This window comes from Triturus cristatus, chromosome 1_1, assembly GCF_964204655.1.
Source record: "Triturus cristatus chromosome 1_1, aTriCri1.1, whole genome shotgun sequence".
Lineage (NCBI taxonomy): Eukaryota > Metazoa > Chordata > Amphibia > Caudata > Salamandridae > Triturus > Triturus cristatus.
Window position 1 is genome coordinate 541,343,011 of NC_140579.1, and position 16,592 is coordinate 541,359,602.

Sequence of the window (16,592 nt, forward strand, 5' to 3'; positions counted from 1 at the left end):
CGCTCCCCCTCCGCTAATGCGCTGCATAGCTAAATACATATAAGATCCAAATAGCGAGACCGATTGGCATTGCCAATGCTTTTTTTCCTTAATTCTACAATTAGACAGTAAATTCACCACATTGTAAAGCTTAAGTCACACTCGTGTACATACATTCATTCAGAAGGTACACACAAACATTTAAGAGGGTATCTGGAATGGGGACCTAGTGGTTGTGTAGCATTTCTTCACAACTTGAATTGCTCTGTGGAGGTAGACCCTGCTCACAGCTGATTGTAGCTTTGTATCTTCTCCAATTACAAGGCATCTTAATGTATTTATGTAATTATCTATTTATTTAGGGATATTTATGTAGCCCCGATCTAGCCCGGAAGGGCAGCGGAGCGCATTGCGCGGTAAGGGGATTTGCACGCTTGGGGGGTGCCTGGTTACAGATGGAACGTATGGTCGTTTACATAGAGCGTTTATGTATATGTCATAAATCTAACAGGCTGTGACATATGTGTGGGAGATTCTATCATGAATATTCCATCGGGTTATCGAGGGTCTTAAGAGGCTTAGAAAGTCCATGACAAGGAACAGCATTAAACAAAAGTTGGAAATTAAACACATTGCAAAATCTGTCCCGTCAATGCAGCTCGTGCTGACGCGCAAATGTCGCACGCTCCCAGCTTAGTCCACGCCTTTCGACTCGTATTGCTCTCGTGTGTGCCCCGGGCATCCTTATAGCCCTGGATATTAGGAGCCATGAATGTGTTTGGCTGCAGCCAGGGCCGGACTGGCCGTAGCGGGCACCGGGCAATACCCCAGTGCGCCGCAGGGTGGGGGCCGGTTTTGGGCCCCTGGGGGCCGGTTTTGTTACATAGCTGCAAAATCGGCCCTGTAACAAAAGCGGCCCTGGCAAAGAGCTCGGTGGCACCCCCATACCCCCCCCCCCCCCCTTCGGCCTGACGAGCACTTTGCCAGGGCCGGTTTTGGTTCCCAGTCCGGCCATGGCTGCAGCCCCGTTCCCATTTCCCCGCTCGTGCACTTTGGGCAGGAGAGCCGTGTCTAACTGCATTGCTGTGTGTAGGGTGCCTCTCCAGGGAGTGCTTGACCACCGGCGCCGAGAGGCCATGAATACCCCTGAATGGATTCCACTTTCTTGATAGAGTCCCAGCAATATTGAGGCTCTAGCCGTTTAAACAACCACGAATCCCCCAGGGGGGATTAACAGCCTCTCCAAAATCCGGTTAATCCCGAGATAAAAATCTGCCACCTAGTGTTGCTCCATCAATTAGGCTTAGGTTCATTGTGCAGGCCTTTGTCTTCGAGTGCTGCCCTCACGGGGCCCCTGCGTGGCGGGCACTCGGGCCTGGAAAGAGCCCAAGGGAAGGTGAGGCGCAGGGCAGATGCGGGCGCTGCATGCATGGCACAGAGCGGAGGCGCTTCGATGAGAAATGACGGGTCACATAATTGCCTGCAGACGGTCACCTCGCTCAAACCACAGCTCTGTCCTCTCACCTTGTCCACACCTTTCTCTTTGACCCCTAGCAGCAGAGCTTTAAGTGGGATGAAATAAACTGTGGGGTCTCTCAAAGGAGCGTGGCTTAGAAACACATAAACTAACAATCTGTGTTTAGCATAGTATGCCGTCCGACTTGTATTTTGCTGTTGGTCATTGCATCCAGATATACGATACAACAAGTAACATCATACCTGCAACAAGTCAGGACTATTGGCTTTGTCAATGGTTGTTCGTTGTATAAGATAAATAAGCAGCAACTATGGCGTGTATATAATATTGAACAAGCATTAAAAATGCAATAGGTTTCGCCTTTCATTAAGTTAAAGCCATTTGCTTTGCTATACAATACCATTAGCAAAGCAAATGGCTTTAACTTAATTTAAGGCGAGACCTATTGCATTTTCAATGCTTGTTTTTTTAGCAATACCATTATTAGCATTTATAACAACGCATCGAATACACAGCATGAAATAAAGCTCAAGAATTTGTGCAACAAATGCTCACTGCTCCTATTTCCACTCACAGTTTTGCTAATGTATTTCAATCCTGGACACTCAGCGTGTGTCAGTTTTCCATAAAACACCGTATCCTTCCGCCTGGCTATGCCCTCTGACCTCACCTTGCCAGCTTGAAGGCATCCTGCCAGCCCCGTCCGGGCACTTGAGTAATACACTGCTATCCTCTTTCCTTTCAGACGGGGTCGGGCAAGACCTACACCATGGGCACAGGCTTCGACATGAACATAGCCCCCAAAATGGAAGGCATTATCCCGCGCGCCATCACCCATCTCTTCAGCGGCATTAGGGAGCGCCAGCAGCGGGCGAGAGAGGAGGGCCTGGCCGCGCCCGAGTTCAAAGTCAGCGCCCAGTTCCTCGAGGTAAGAACAGACCGAGAGCGGGACCAACTGGGGCTTTCATCACATATCAAAGTGGGCAAGTGTAATGTTGCTGGTCTCTGCCTGAATAACTGCTACCAACGCCAGGTATTTATTATCAGGAATTATACTTTATTTGGTCATAGCGGGAGAGCGCCGGGCAAGACGCGACTTCGCGGTCTTATTCCCTACTCGCGCATGCGCATTCCCCACATTGACGCTGTCCTCGCGTAGCGCGTGAGGACTAGAGCGCAACACTACATATCTCCCTCCTTTTTATTAAACAAAGAATATGTGGTCCATACAGTCCCTCTGGTTGCTTAGCTTCCCTCTAGTTCAAAGTCTCGGAAGTGGTTTGGTCTTACAACCACTCTGCCTGCTCTAGTGCGCCTTACCGGAGTGGAGAAAGCTTCTTGGGTACCGTCCTCTGCGGGGCTCCCCACCTTGTCTCTCAGTGTACCCGGTTCTTCTCTCCTCGGGGTCACACTCTCCTCTCCAGGCTGTTCCTCCCTCTCAGGTGTTACATGATCTCCATGCTCCTCACAGCTCCCTTCTGCCCTCATGTCCCTTTCTTCGGCTGGGTTACTTCCTCCATTTTCTCTTGGCTTTAGGTCTTGTTGTGTCCTTTCGTTCTCCTCTGGGGGCCAACGTAGGATCTTGTTACATTTGGACATGCGGTCTTGGGACCACACGTTCCCATCACTGAGCAATGCTGCCCTATCGTACACTTCTTTCACTTGTAGAGGTGGGCTGTATTTGCTGTCTCCTTTCCTTTTCCGTATAGCTAATCTGACTCTCACCCATTCCCCTCTCTCCAGGGTTGGTGCCTTCACTTTTCTCCTCTGATTGTAGTATTCCGTATATATTCTCTGGGCCTTCTCTAGATTGTGCTGTACCACCGCAGGAGACCATTTGCTAGTGATAGTCTTTTCTCTCCAGGTTATGTTGTCTTTGGTGAAGGGATGTCTTCCTCTCAAGATTTGGAAAGGGCTATACCCTGTGCCGGTGGGGGTGATACGGTATGCCCATATCATGTTCTGTATCTCTTTCTCCCAATCTTTGCCCATCATGATGGCTGCTTGGATGGACCCCATTATGACTCTATTGAATCGTTCCACCTGTCCATTACTCGACGGATGATACACGGAGGTGTGTTGTATTTTGATTCCGTTCCTCTCTGCATACTTGTACCACTTTTCAGATGTGAATTGAGGTCCATTGTCGCTCAGGATGGTTCTCGGGATACCTTCCCTGAGGAAAACTGAAGTTAGGAACTTAATCACTGTCTCCGCATCCATTACTTCTTGGACGTGTATCTCCGGCCATTTCGAGTACTTGTCGACAAGAACGCATAGATATTTGGGCGTTCCTTGGGTGTCCAGCACAGGTCCCAAAATGTCCACTGACACTTCTTCCCACGGGTCACTCGGTAGTGTGAATTTCCCGAATACCGGTCTTAAGGGATTCAGCGTTTTGTCTGCTCTTTGGCATTGATCGCATTCTCTTACGCGTCTTTCCACCTGGACGTCCATTCCTGGCCACCAGTACATGTGCTTCGCTCTCATCTTGGTTTTCACTATTCCTAGATGTCCTTTGTGCAATAGCGCAACCAGACGAGAAACTAACGCAGTCGGGGGAATGACTTTATCACCTCTGTACAGGAATATCCCTTTGTCCCCTACTGACAGCTCCTCTCTGACTTCATAGAATTTCCTGAGCGCTTCCAGCAACCTTATTTTCTCGGGCCATCCATGTATTATGTACTCTTTGACCTCACTAATCTCTCCATCTTCTTCATACGCTTGGGTCCACTCTTGATTACTTATCACTCTTTCTGGATCTTCCATCACCGCTACCATCTCTTCATCTTCTATTGCTGGGTTGGGAGCTTCTTCCATAGCTGCCGCTCTGCTGAGGTAATCTGCTACTTTGTTTCGTGTCCCCGGTATGTACTCTACATCATACCTGTACTCTAGTCATTTTAGTGTCATCTTAGCGATGCGTGGCGTGATACTCGCATGCCCACTCGAGGTGAGCACTTTTACTAGCGGCTTGTGATCTGTTTTGAGTTTAAACCTCGTGCCCCATAGGAATTGGCGGAACTTCCCCATGGCCCACACCACCGCTAGCATCTCCTTCTCGATTACGCTATATTTCTGTTCTGTGGGTGATAACGATCTTGATGTGAAACTGAGGGTCTCCGTCGCTCCTTCTCTCCTCTCCTGCATGAGGACTGCTCCCAATCCTTTTTCACTGGCATCCGTCGTCAATATCGACTGTCCAAGCGGGTCTTATCCTTGCAGTGGTACGCCTTGGCTAATGTCTTTTTTCAAGGCCTCAAACTCTTTTTGTGTGTCTTCTGTCCACTTGAACGCTGTTTTGTCCCTTATCAACTGTCGCAGATGGTGTGTCTTGGTGGCAAAGTGTTGCACAAATTTGCTATAATATTCTGCCATCCCTAGGAAGGATCTCACCTCTTCTTTGTTGGATGGGGCCATAGCATTGCAAATCACTTTTACATTTGCACGTTTCGGCGTGATGCCCTGGCCTCCTATTTCATGTCCCAAGTAGGTGACGGATGTCATTCCTAGTCGGCACTTTTCCCATTCTGCGGTCAGGCCGTTGTTTTCTAGCACTCGAAGTACTTTGTCTAGCTTCTTATCATGATCTTTCCTGTCTGTCCCCATCACCAGTATGTCATCCTGGAAGTACTGAATACCCTCGATGTCCTTGAAGAGACGATGTATCAATTTCTGGAACACCGCCGCTGCGGAATTGATAACATCCGAAGGGTGTTATAAATGATGTCAGTTTCCGGCTTGTTGGATGTAGATCTATCTGGTGATAGGCAGAGGTAAGGTCAATGGTGGAGAACCACTTTACCCCCTTCGTCTTGGACAACATTTCTTCAATGCGCGGCAATGGGAATTTTTCCACAATTAGGCACTTGTTTAGTTCTCGAAGGTCTACACATAGGCGGACTTTGCCACTGGGTTTCTTTGCCACAATCAAGGGGGCTAGCCATGCCGAGCTGTCTTTGAGCTCCATAATTCCATTCTCTTCTAATCTGCGTAGTTCCAGTTGTACTGCTTCTTTTATGGCTAGAGGTACGTTGCGGACCTTGTGGGATACCGGCCTGGAGTTCTCTTATACCTTCGGGAATTTGCTTTTCATCTCTTCCAGTTCCGGCCAGCTCCCAGGAGCTGTCAAAAGCACTTGCGTGTCTCCTCCTGGGTCTAACTTGATCCCTAGGTCACCTTGATCCATCCATCCTAGGACGGATGGGCCCTTCTCTGCTACGTATAATTTGCACTCCGCACTTCTTCCTCTAAATTCGAAGTTCAACTTCCTGTATCCCACCATGGGAATGGGTTCACCTGTGTACGATACTGGTCGTATATCCGGTGGTTATAACCTTGATCCCAAACTGGGCTCCAATTCTTCCTTCCACACAGCTCTTTGGATGATGGTGTATGGGGATCCCGAGTCTACTACAATCTTGATTCTCACTCCTCCTATCACCATGTCACATTGCGGTTTGCGGGAGCACTTGCCCTCGATGCCTAGCACTTGCTCCTCCACGCATAGTACACCATCTACCTCATCTTGTTCTTCCTCTTCCTCCTGTTGCTCCTGCATAACGTACTTCACCATTGGTCTCTTCGTTTTCCTGCGACAAACCTTCTCGTAGTGACCCATTATGCCGCAGAACATGCATTTCGCTCGGAACGCTGGGCAACGTTTGTCCTGGGCTGCGTGCGTTTGACTTCCGCACCTGTAGCACGTCGTATTGTTGTCTCTATTCTGCTTCCATGTTTGTCCCGGTTTCCCTTTCCACTTATTTTGTCCTTTCCCTTCAGGCGGCATGGCTTTACTCCTTCCCTGTGGTTCAGCGTCGTCCACCTTGTTCACCATGGTCTTCTGGAGGGTCTCCCTTTTCGCTGCGTCAGCACACCTTTTCGACAATTCCGCCTTTTTTACCATGTCAATTACTTCTTTAAGCGATGCCTCACTGTTTGTCCACAACTTGTCTTGCACTGTTTTGTTGGTGGTGTGCATGACTATTTGATATTTTATGAATTCGTCATACAGGACTCCATACTTGCATGTCACCGCCAACTTTCTCAACGCTGCCACATAATCATCTATGGATTCGCCGGTTTTTTGTTTCTTCTGCTGGAAATTGTACCAATCAATGGAAACACACACCGCAGGACGATAGTGGTTGTCGAGATCTTCTATGGCGTGCTTGAATACGTCGTCATCTGCGTTCTGTCTGGGTGTGGGTACCAGGTTCTGAAAGACCCTTATGCCTTCCGGGCCTAAGTTGTGCAGGAGAATCCTTTTCTTCCTCGCGCTGGGGAAGGCCTCCCCATTTTCGTCTTCTAGGGCTGCAATGTAGTTCTTGAAGTACTCTTTCCAATCCTCCCACTTCATTTGAAGTTCTCCAGGCCTCGGCAGAAATGGGATTGGTGTCGTTAGTGAAGATGCCTGCGTGCTCATCGTGGCGCGTCTTTCTGGTTCCGCCCCTGGGCCTCTCGGACTGCCTGGCGCGTCCACGCTCTCACTTTGCGCCTGATCCAGTTCGGGCTTCTCCTGCTCCCCTGTCTCTGCGTACCGCTGCTTCCGCCAGGGTCCCTTTGGATTGGAGTTATTTTCCGTCCTTCTCTTGCTCTCTGCCCCAACTTCTGGTACTTCACCTTGTGGTTGGCATCTGTCCCTTCTTGCCGCCTCTGCCACGCTCTCCCGCTGTGTTGTACACCTTGGTGGTAGTCTTCCTTCCTGTGGTCCCCGGTGGTGGCTTCCAGGTTGGCCAGTACATTCAGGTGTGGTGGCTAAGTTCTATTAATCTTCCTCACCACATATTTTTCCCCAAAAATCCCATCTTTCGTCGCCAATGTAATGTTGCTGGTCTCTGCCTGAATAACTGCTACCAACGCCAGGTATTTATTATCAGGAATTATACTTTATTTGGTCACAGCGGGAGAGCGCCGGGCAAGACGCCACTTTGCGGTCTTATTCCCGACTCGCGCATGCGCATTCCCCACATTGACGCTGTCCTCGCGCGCTACGTCACCACGTAGCGCGTGAGGATTAGAGCGCAACACTACAGCAAGGGGTGCAGACTTGCCAACGTATCATACATTGGGAGAGGATCATGATTTGTAGCATGCAGACGTGCTTGTGATTTTCGGCTATGCCATGTCATCTGATCATTTCCCAACATTAATATACTAGAAGTGCCCCAGAATGTGACTCAAGGAAATGGGAGACCATTAGAAATGTGATATAATGGTCTATATACCTTACAGCCTTTTTTGTTAGCGGATACATCTTGCAAAAAAACATATTTGCGGCGGAATGTGAACTTGTTGATATTTAAAGTTGAACTATTTTAAAACAATTTTCATCTTATACGATATATGCATCCTCAATCCTGTTGCTATGGTAAAAAATATTTTTTATCTAAATGTGAAGAACTGCTTTTCAGTATTATTTTGAAGTTTTTTGCCAACATTACTGTTTCTCAGTGTAGCATTTTACTCATTTTGCATCTCAAAGAACTTTCTTCAGTTTTAAACTTTTAATTTTACTTTCCTCAGTCAGTTTTACTATACAAGTTCGGATACATGGTAGGCCTGGGTGACTGAAAATTAGGGTTAATCGTGTTTGAAGAGAACTGTCCTTACATTTCTCTGGATTCCAGTATTTTGTTCTGGGGGAGCCGCTTCGCTAGTCTTGTGAGAGTGATCTTGTGGAGGACTTCAATTCCCAGGGGGCCTGTTGATCGGAGCCGCACCTGCACGCACTTACAGAGCCTGCCGGCGCCCTTATAGCGCCTCGCCGCTCCCGCTGCCGCGGGAGCCGCTTCGCTAGTCTTGGGAGAGTGATCGTGTGGAGGACTTCAATTCCCAGGGGGCCTGTTGATCGGAGCCGCACCTGCACGCACTTACAGAGCCTGCCGGCGCCCTTATAGCGCCTCGCCTCTCCCGCTGCCGCGGGAGCCGCTTCGCTAGTCTTGGGAGAGTGATCTTGTGGAGGACTTCAATTCCCAGGGGGCCTGTTGATCGGAGCCGCACCTGCACGCACTTACAGAGCCTGCCGGCGCCCTTATAGCGCCTCGCCGCTCCCGCGCAGCTGACGTGTGCCGGGCGAAGCCCGGGCCATGGGCGGGCCCGTTTGAGCCCGTTCGAGACCGGTGGAGGTCGGGCTGGGCCATCCCTCTAAGCCCGGTGCTCTGCCTGTCATTTCGGAGGAGCGGCATTTGCAACTTGGTAAGAGTCTTAACTCTATTTTAACATCCTGATACATCTATTTGGACCTGAGTGGTTTGAATCATTCCTAAACACCCATTTCCCCATGGCGACGAGTATAGCGCACCTGCCATCGGCACCAAAAGGTGGCAGCATGGCTGAGACTTTGGGAAACTTCATTACCCGTGCTAGTAATGTTCTGGCATATGAAATCGCTGTCACTGAACGCCGGTTATCATTAGAGCCATTACCAGGGAAACGTTCCTCTTTAGGAGGCATCATGACAGCCTGCTCTCCTGACAAAGGTCCAAATGTACTCTACGGGGCTAAACACACTGAGGCACTTCCTGATGCATCAGCAACACAACGGGCCTTAGAGGTACCAAGGCCAATTGACTTAGGGCAAAATGAGCCATCTGCACAAAGGAAGAGCCATTACCGCCCGCCCCCATCTTTATGAACACTGTTACAACAAGGTCAAAGACGGAGCAGTCCGTGAGGAGTAAGGGGCCAAGAATAAATCCATCGAAGGGGAAGAAGCGTGAGGGAGGTCCGACGAGACACAACAATAATAAAAATCCTAAAAATATTCCCAACTTGAATAATGGCCATAACGATTCACCCGAGCAGGAAGGTCTACCTGTAACATCGGGATTGGATATCATACCATCTACGTCATCTGAACTCATTTTGAAAGACTCTTCTAAATGTTCAATTGATGATGCATTTTGGGTAAAGATGGAGTTATTAATCTCTGGGAGCTTATCTCCATTATCTAAGCGACTAGCCATCGTAGAAGAAAAATTAAGGCTGATTCTTATTGCTGTGGACTCAAATCGCAGCGAGATGGCTCAGCCAACTAAGAAGGGACTTTGTCAACTAATACCTTCACAGCAAGTTGCCTTGCCGGTTGCAAGAGAGAATGAGTTAGACCCATCTAGTAATATAATAGCACCTGATAGGGACCAATTGCAAAGTAGTGAGAGAATTGTTGCCCCCATCCATCCTTCCCAAATCCCACAGGTCCCTACTGATGCTAGGGTTGTTAGGAATTCAGCCCAATTGCATAATCTAGTGTCTATCTCTGATTGTAGCAATAATTTACATCTAGGTCATAAAACAAAATTACCAAGACCAGATCTCCCCCCTGAGTGTAGCTCTCATGTAGTGGTTTTAACTGGCGTTCCTGAACTCCCTGTTGATAAAATTGAACCATACATGGCCCTGAAGAATAAGGTCATGTATTGGCTCCGTGTAAATAGATCCCTGCCACCTTATCTTGATGGGGAAATTATGATGGTGCGCAGAGTGGAGTGGGTGGGCAGGAGCGTGAAAAATATAAGGGGTGATTGTATCCTCATAACCTTCAGGGATAAAGGGTGACTACGTTTCTAGGGGATGGAGGATGGGCTAGATCCCGGGATGGAATTCAATCTCTTCCCCTCTCATATTTTTATTCAATCAAAGTACCCAACCTTGAAATAGGTTTTGTGGATCAAAATGGGGTCATGAGGGAAAGGTGTAGGGGCCCCTTTGGGACTAGAGGGGCCCCTCATCATGACCCATGCCCCCCTATTCAATGCCACAATAGGTTCAGTACCCTTGATCTTGTTGATTGACTGCATCCTGAAGGTGAGGCCACTAAAAACATCAGACCCCAGGGGGTGGATCACACTCAGGTGGGAAGACAGGTAACTTTTTCTGGACAGAGTAAGGCATGTAATAAACAGGAACGTTTAAGGGTAGTACCCACTGCTTCACAGGGGCAATTTCAGCAAATAGATTTGGCCTTGGAATATGCTCGAGATCCCAATAGAATTGAGACTAGTATAAGTATTGTTCCCACCCAACCAATGACTGTTAGCCTCCCCCTAACTGTAGAGTCAACAGATAATGGGGGGGGACACATTTGAACAACCCATACAGTTCTATATGGGCCCCCAAACAAGAGCCAACCTCACCCAAAAATTAGAACATGGAGCGGGCCTAAAAATCTTATCCTGGAATTTGGCAGGTATTGGTCCATTGTTGGATTCCCCGGACTGGGGAGAGTTCATAGATGGCCACGACATATGCCTTTTTCAGGAAACCTGGGCAATGAAAGCATGTCATTGCCTTGGGTTTGTTACGTATTGGGAATCGGCAGTAAGGGCCCTAAGAGGGAGGCCATCTGGTGGATTGTGCATTTGGGTGAAAACACATTTGGGCTGTGCAATTAGAGTAATAGACACTGGCTCATTGGATATTATGTGCATAGCCCTAAAATTTCGGGATCATCCCGAGCTGAATTTAATTAACATTTATTCCCGCCCCGTGAAGTATGGACAAACATCTAGCACCCTGTTAAAACTAGAAGATTTCCTGAGTATACTACCCAAGCAGGACCAATTGCTCATAGGTGGTGACTTTAACTGTCATTTCGAACCATTGAATGGTGTGTCCAGCTCAGTCACCCAAGAAGAGGACCAAGTATGGGCAATCCCCCCTTGTAACTCATACCCTACAAAGGGATGGACACCCCTGGTTCTTCAACTCACCGCATTAACCCTTACCCACTCATTAAGGGCATGCAATGGAAGGCACCCAGCGGATAATCCTGGTAAATTTACATTCCAACGGAATAGTTATGCCTCCACCATAGACTACATAATGCTCAAATTGGGAATGTGGTCTAGGGTTTTGGAATTCCAGGTAGTAAATCGCAGCGAAAGCGATCATAATCCCCTTGCCATTACTCTGGAAGGCTATGACAACTTCTTACATCAGCCTAAGGACGTTAATCCTTTACCCCCTCTGGTTACTTCATGTGGTGGTCGGAGAGTTAGATGGGAAAAGATTGCCCAATCCCAAACTGAGTTAGGGAGATTTATCCGCTTTTGGAGCGAGTGCTGGACCCTGCTGTTGCGGGAAATGGCCCTTTAGATCAGGGTAATATAGGCTCCACTCATGTAGAGCTATGTGCTACCCTAGAAGGGTACTTTTATCGGGAAATAAGGAGGAAATCCCAAAATCTGAGAGAGAGATCATTATGGTTTACTAAAACTTGTAGAGAGGCAAAGTTATCACTCTTAGTAAACCTAAAAGGGGGGAATAAGGTATTGATTAAGGAGGCGAGGGGCCATTACAAGAAAGTGATCATAGACGCAAAAAAGGAATGGGAGTACAATAGATGGGAGGAAATCTCTAATACACTAAGGAAAAAGGACTCCAGGGCATTTTGGAATTTGGTTAAAACTGGGTCCTCTGTCTCCCAAGTTGCAGTCCAACCTAATTTAGGGGAGGACGTTTGGCGTCGGCACTACCAAGACCTTTATGCCAGTAATCCAATAGCCCCAGAACATTATGAATCCCTAACTAGGCAAGTCCCTTCTTTGACTATGGGTGATAATTATTTATGTTCGCTAGAAGAGGTTAAACTGGCCTTGAATAAAGTCCTCCCAAACAAAGCCCCAGGACTAGATAGGATACCGGGTGACCTGTATAATAGCGAACAGGTTGTATGGGCTCCCTATTTACAAAATCTTTTTAATGCAATTTTTACAGGAGTGTCACCGCCGCATTCATGGGCCGGTGCCGAGATCATTCCGATACACAAAAAGGGCTCCCCCCTGGATCCGGCAAACTATTGGCCGATTAGCTTAATAGACGTGGCACAGAAGATCTTTGCACATGTTTATTGGGGAGGCTCCAAGCATGGATGGAAGAGTTCAACATCCTGACCCCTCTACAGGTGGGCTTTAGAGCTAAAATGTCAACAATAGATCAACTGTTTAGATTACAGATGATCTATTGGAAATCCTTCAAATTGGAAGGAGGCAGCCTTTATCTTTCCTTTGTTGACTTAAAGTCTGCCTTCGATATGGTAGATCGACGACAGATGTGGGACCTTTTGAAGGGAATGGGTGTTCCCCCATACCTATGTTATCTTTTGGAAACTCTACATAAAGACACCTTTGCCAGGGTAAGGTATGGTCAAAACGGCGAATTAACATCTCCCTTCCCCGTTGAAAGAGGTGTGAGGCAGGGCTGGGTGCTTGCACCGACCCTCTTCTCTCTTTTTTTAAATGGGCTTGTGGAAGAACTGCTAGCTTTAAGAGATATAGATGCACCCAGGCTAGCTGTCAGGAAAATACCTGCACTAATGTTCGCAGACGATACACTGCTCCTGTCCAAGACCGCCATGGGGATGGAAAGAGTCTTAGAGGGCTTTGCTACATTCTGCAGAAAAAGGAACCTGGTCATTAACGTTAATAAGACCAAATATATGGTTCTGCACGCGGACACCGCTAACTGTCCTATCCCAAAATTGGACAATCTGCCGTTGGAGCGAGTAACTGTTTTTGATTACTTGGGGTTAACATTAAGCAATAAAATGGATTGGGGACCCCAGATTCTGAAGGCTAATTTGAAACTGGTTCAAGTTTCTGGGGGAATCCTGAAGATGTATAGGGACAGCCCGTTAAAGTTAATTAGCCCGCCTGTAGAGGTCTATAAGGTCCAGGCAAGAGGTGTGGCGGTCTATGGCGCTGAACTTTGGGGCCATAGTGCAGTTCAGATTTTAGCAAGGTCAGAAAACCATTTTATGAGGCAACTTTTAGCATTACCCATGAGCACTCCCCTTCAGCCCCTCAGGATGGATCTTGGCATTCATCCAATAGTAGATCTGGTTGCTTCACGCCCGGTTATGTACTGGCGCCGATTGTGGAGCACACCAGAACGTAACAATTTTAGGGAGGAATTAAAATCAATTATGACACTCCCAAGGGCTGGTACCATCCCGTGGCTTGCATATATTAAAAAGTCTTTAGGTGAAATTGGAAGGGAAGACCTTTGGCTCAATCCAGAGGAGACCTGTGCCGTCCTACCAAAAAAATCTCTGGCCAAAGCGATAGAGGAACATAAATTGACACAAATATTATGTTCAGAGTCCAGTACTAATCTGACCTCTGTAGTCCTCGAAATGAAAATAAGCTATAGCTTTGAGCCAGCACTGGATTTGATCCAATCATTGTTTGCCAAGAAGCTTTATATACAGTTTAGGCATGGATCCCTTCCCCTATTCTGCAGGACGAATAAATGGGAAGGATCTATAACCCGACCCTGCCCAGGGTGTAGTACGTACGAAGAATCAGAGGTCCATGTAATATTCTTTTGCAAGGCTTACATAAATCCACGCAGAAAATGGATCATCCAACTTGCTAATAACCTTGGTGTAAGTAACTATAGAGATCTATACAGGGTAATGAAATATGATACTTCTCCCATTTTCGTCACAGTAACTGCTAAATATCTATTCTCAATGTGGAAAATAAGAAAACATCTTGTACTGTAATGCTTTTTTTTGCAAGCCATGTCCCTTTTTAATTTATCTTGTGACAAACATCATTTATTCTTTTTTTTTTTTTTATACTTTATGAATATATATTGTCCTAAATTATTGTTTTATGAGAGGTTTTAAGATAACTGTTTTCATGTGCAGATTTTTTTTCTTTTTTTAAATGTGATGTCTGTACTTTAATGGCATTTTCGCCGAAATAAAGTTTTCTGACTGACTGACAGTATTTTGTTCTGCCCACCACTGGTTTGGGAGCAAAGTCCTGAGGTCTCTTGCTTCTTGACATCCATGCTCCTGACCTTATGGGGACGGGGTGTCATATAGGGCTGGCTTAGAGATGCAGTTGCCTCCCCTTCCATTCCTGTTTGAAACCTCTGGAGCTGCTTTTTAGGTCTCGCCTGAGACAGCGCTTTAGCGCTGCTCTGGCGAGACTTATAGTAAGCACTTTTGGAAGTGCAAACGAGTGCTTTCAGGCCGCCAACTACTGTGCATGTGTGCCGGGCGCGCGCACCATTTGGCAGCCTGAAAGCACTCGTTGTCTTTCACTTTCGCGGCCGCTCGGCCGCTTTGATGTTTTATCGTGATCGCGATGCTTATCTTTAGATGTTTGTCCTTGTGTTTTATCTTTATAGCTGTGCTCTGCGAGTAGGCAGTGCCCTGGAGAGTGCAGTGCCCTGCGTGGCACCCTGCTGGCACACCTCTCCTAGTTCTCTATTCCGCCTGCATTTTACTTTCAATCGTATTTGCTTTTCCACGGACTACAGTAAGCGAGCAGTAGGTACACGTGCAGACCGAGGTGCAAGTACCTTTTGGTTAACTATTATGTTTTTTTTTTTCATTTTCATTTTAACCTTGTTTTTCGTATTACGCGTTTGCCTTAAACAATGGCGGACGTGCTTTTTATTTCTCCCCTTATACTCACCCCCCCCCCCACCCCGTCGTCCTCCCCACCGCTACCCGCCCCCTTTTCAGTGCTGGTTTACTTTATTTCGGAGCGCAGCACCAGATTTAGGGTCACCACGCTCCGTTTATTTATTTAACTTTTTTTAGAGTGCTTGTTAACTCCTGTCCTGAAGCTGTTGGGCTGTCACTTGTACCTTCGCTCCCACCACCGGCCACGGAAGTAGAATAGCCCCCCTGCCGCCTGCAGTGGTAGTTGTCAGTCTGTGCCACTGCTCCGTCACAAAGCTACAAGTGAAAGAAAGTATTCATGGGGCACATCGTAGCCACTCCCGTGGCTCACCCGCCCCTTTTATTCTCATTTGGATCACTATCTTCAGTGTGCTATCCGTCCCGAAGTGCTGCAAGCAGCTGAGCGCTTATCTCGTACATTGGCTTAACACATAAATTGTTCTCGGTGCGAATGGTTGATCACACGTCCCGTGTAGGATGTTGCCGAAAAAATGCTATAGTGCGCAGCTCTCTTTTAACCTAGCTTAAAGTGTTACAGTCGACCCATACAAGGAAAACTAAGCCACATTCTTAAATTTTAAGTATCAGTAGAGGGCCTTGTATACATCTCCCTCTTTCTCTGACGTTTTTTGCAACAGGAACTGACACCAAGATCAATAAGCCATATCATTTATTTCAGCTTTAAGGAGTTGCCTTATAATGAAGTATTATCCAGAGTGTGGCTGCAAGTATTTTAACGTGTTGGAGCGAGGTCTTGTACAATTTTAGCTTTCCTCCGGTCTCCGGAGATTACTTAAATGACAATCCGACGCTATTCAGCCCCTGCTGTTAGAACGCTGAATTTTATATTGTTTATTAATTCAGTTTTAATAATGACGTATGGAACTTCTCTAAGTTGCTATGGTTTTCAATATTTGGTTTCAGAAAAACGAAATGGTTTTAATTAACTGAAACAAACTTACTAAGCAAACTGTTAGAATTGCGCTCGTCGTGCCTTACTCTTTTTCGGAGAGTTCCAGTGGCAGAATGTAATGCTTCCAGCACCGGGGATCTTTTATTACTAACAAGGCAGTGTGAAAAGAAAAACAATCACCGTTAAATACCTGCCAAGCTCTGACCTAACGATGATAATGTAGTAATTCATGATCATATATATTTTTTTGGTAGTGTGGGTGCAGAAGGTTTTCTTTTAGCCTTACTGTGCTTGTTTTTTTTTTAAACTTAAAGCGCGAGGCGCGCGTGCGGCCAATGCTTGGTATTTTTGCCTCGAAAACTGCAGGACGCATAAGGAACTCTGCAGCAGGTGCTTTTCAATGAAGTTCTAAACACGGCGCCCGCTTTCCCCATCCCCCAAACTGAGCAGGGCCGATGGTGCACACTGTGCGTGTGGGAGCCGTTTGGTCCAGGTGTAGGGAATTGGAAGCCTCAAGTGCTGTGGGGGCTGGGGCCGTAACGGACGCTGTGATACAAAATGCCGGGTTTGCTCAACACTAGTTTTTTTTTTTTAAATAGCTTGAGGCATTTTGAATGTTTATGCAGTGTGCTCGTTCCACTTTCACTATTTAGAAAGGTGAATTTCCCAATTTATTACAAAACACAATCTCACTTTCTCCCGCCAAATCTACTTCTTGGGTATTCTAAACGGGTGGCATGCAAAACGTACTTTGACTGGTGAGAATATCGCAGTTTGAACATGGCGCACCATGAAAT

At 47.0% G+C, this 16,592-nt stretch overlaps 1 protein-coding gene across 3 annotated transcripts in view; it reads left to right on the forward strand.

Annotated features, from left to right (window-relative positions):
* Positions 1 to 16,592, forward strand: part of KIF21B (kinesin family member 21B) — a 1,294,294-nt gene that overhangs the window by 369,967 nt on the left and 907,735 nt on the right. For all 3 annotated transcript variants that reach the window (XM_085643177.1, XM_085643182.1, XM_085643184.1), the window contains exon 3: positions 2,202 to 2,384. In XM_085643177.1, coding sequence (XP_085499303.1) covers positions 2,202 to 2,384 — 183 coding nt within the window. The remainder of the gene's footprint in view (positions 1 to 2,201; positions 2,385 to 16,592) is intronic.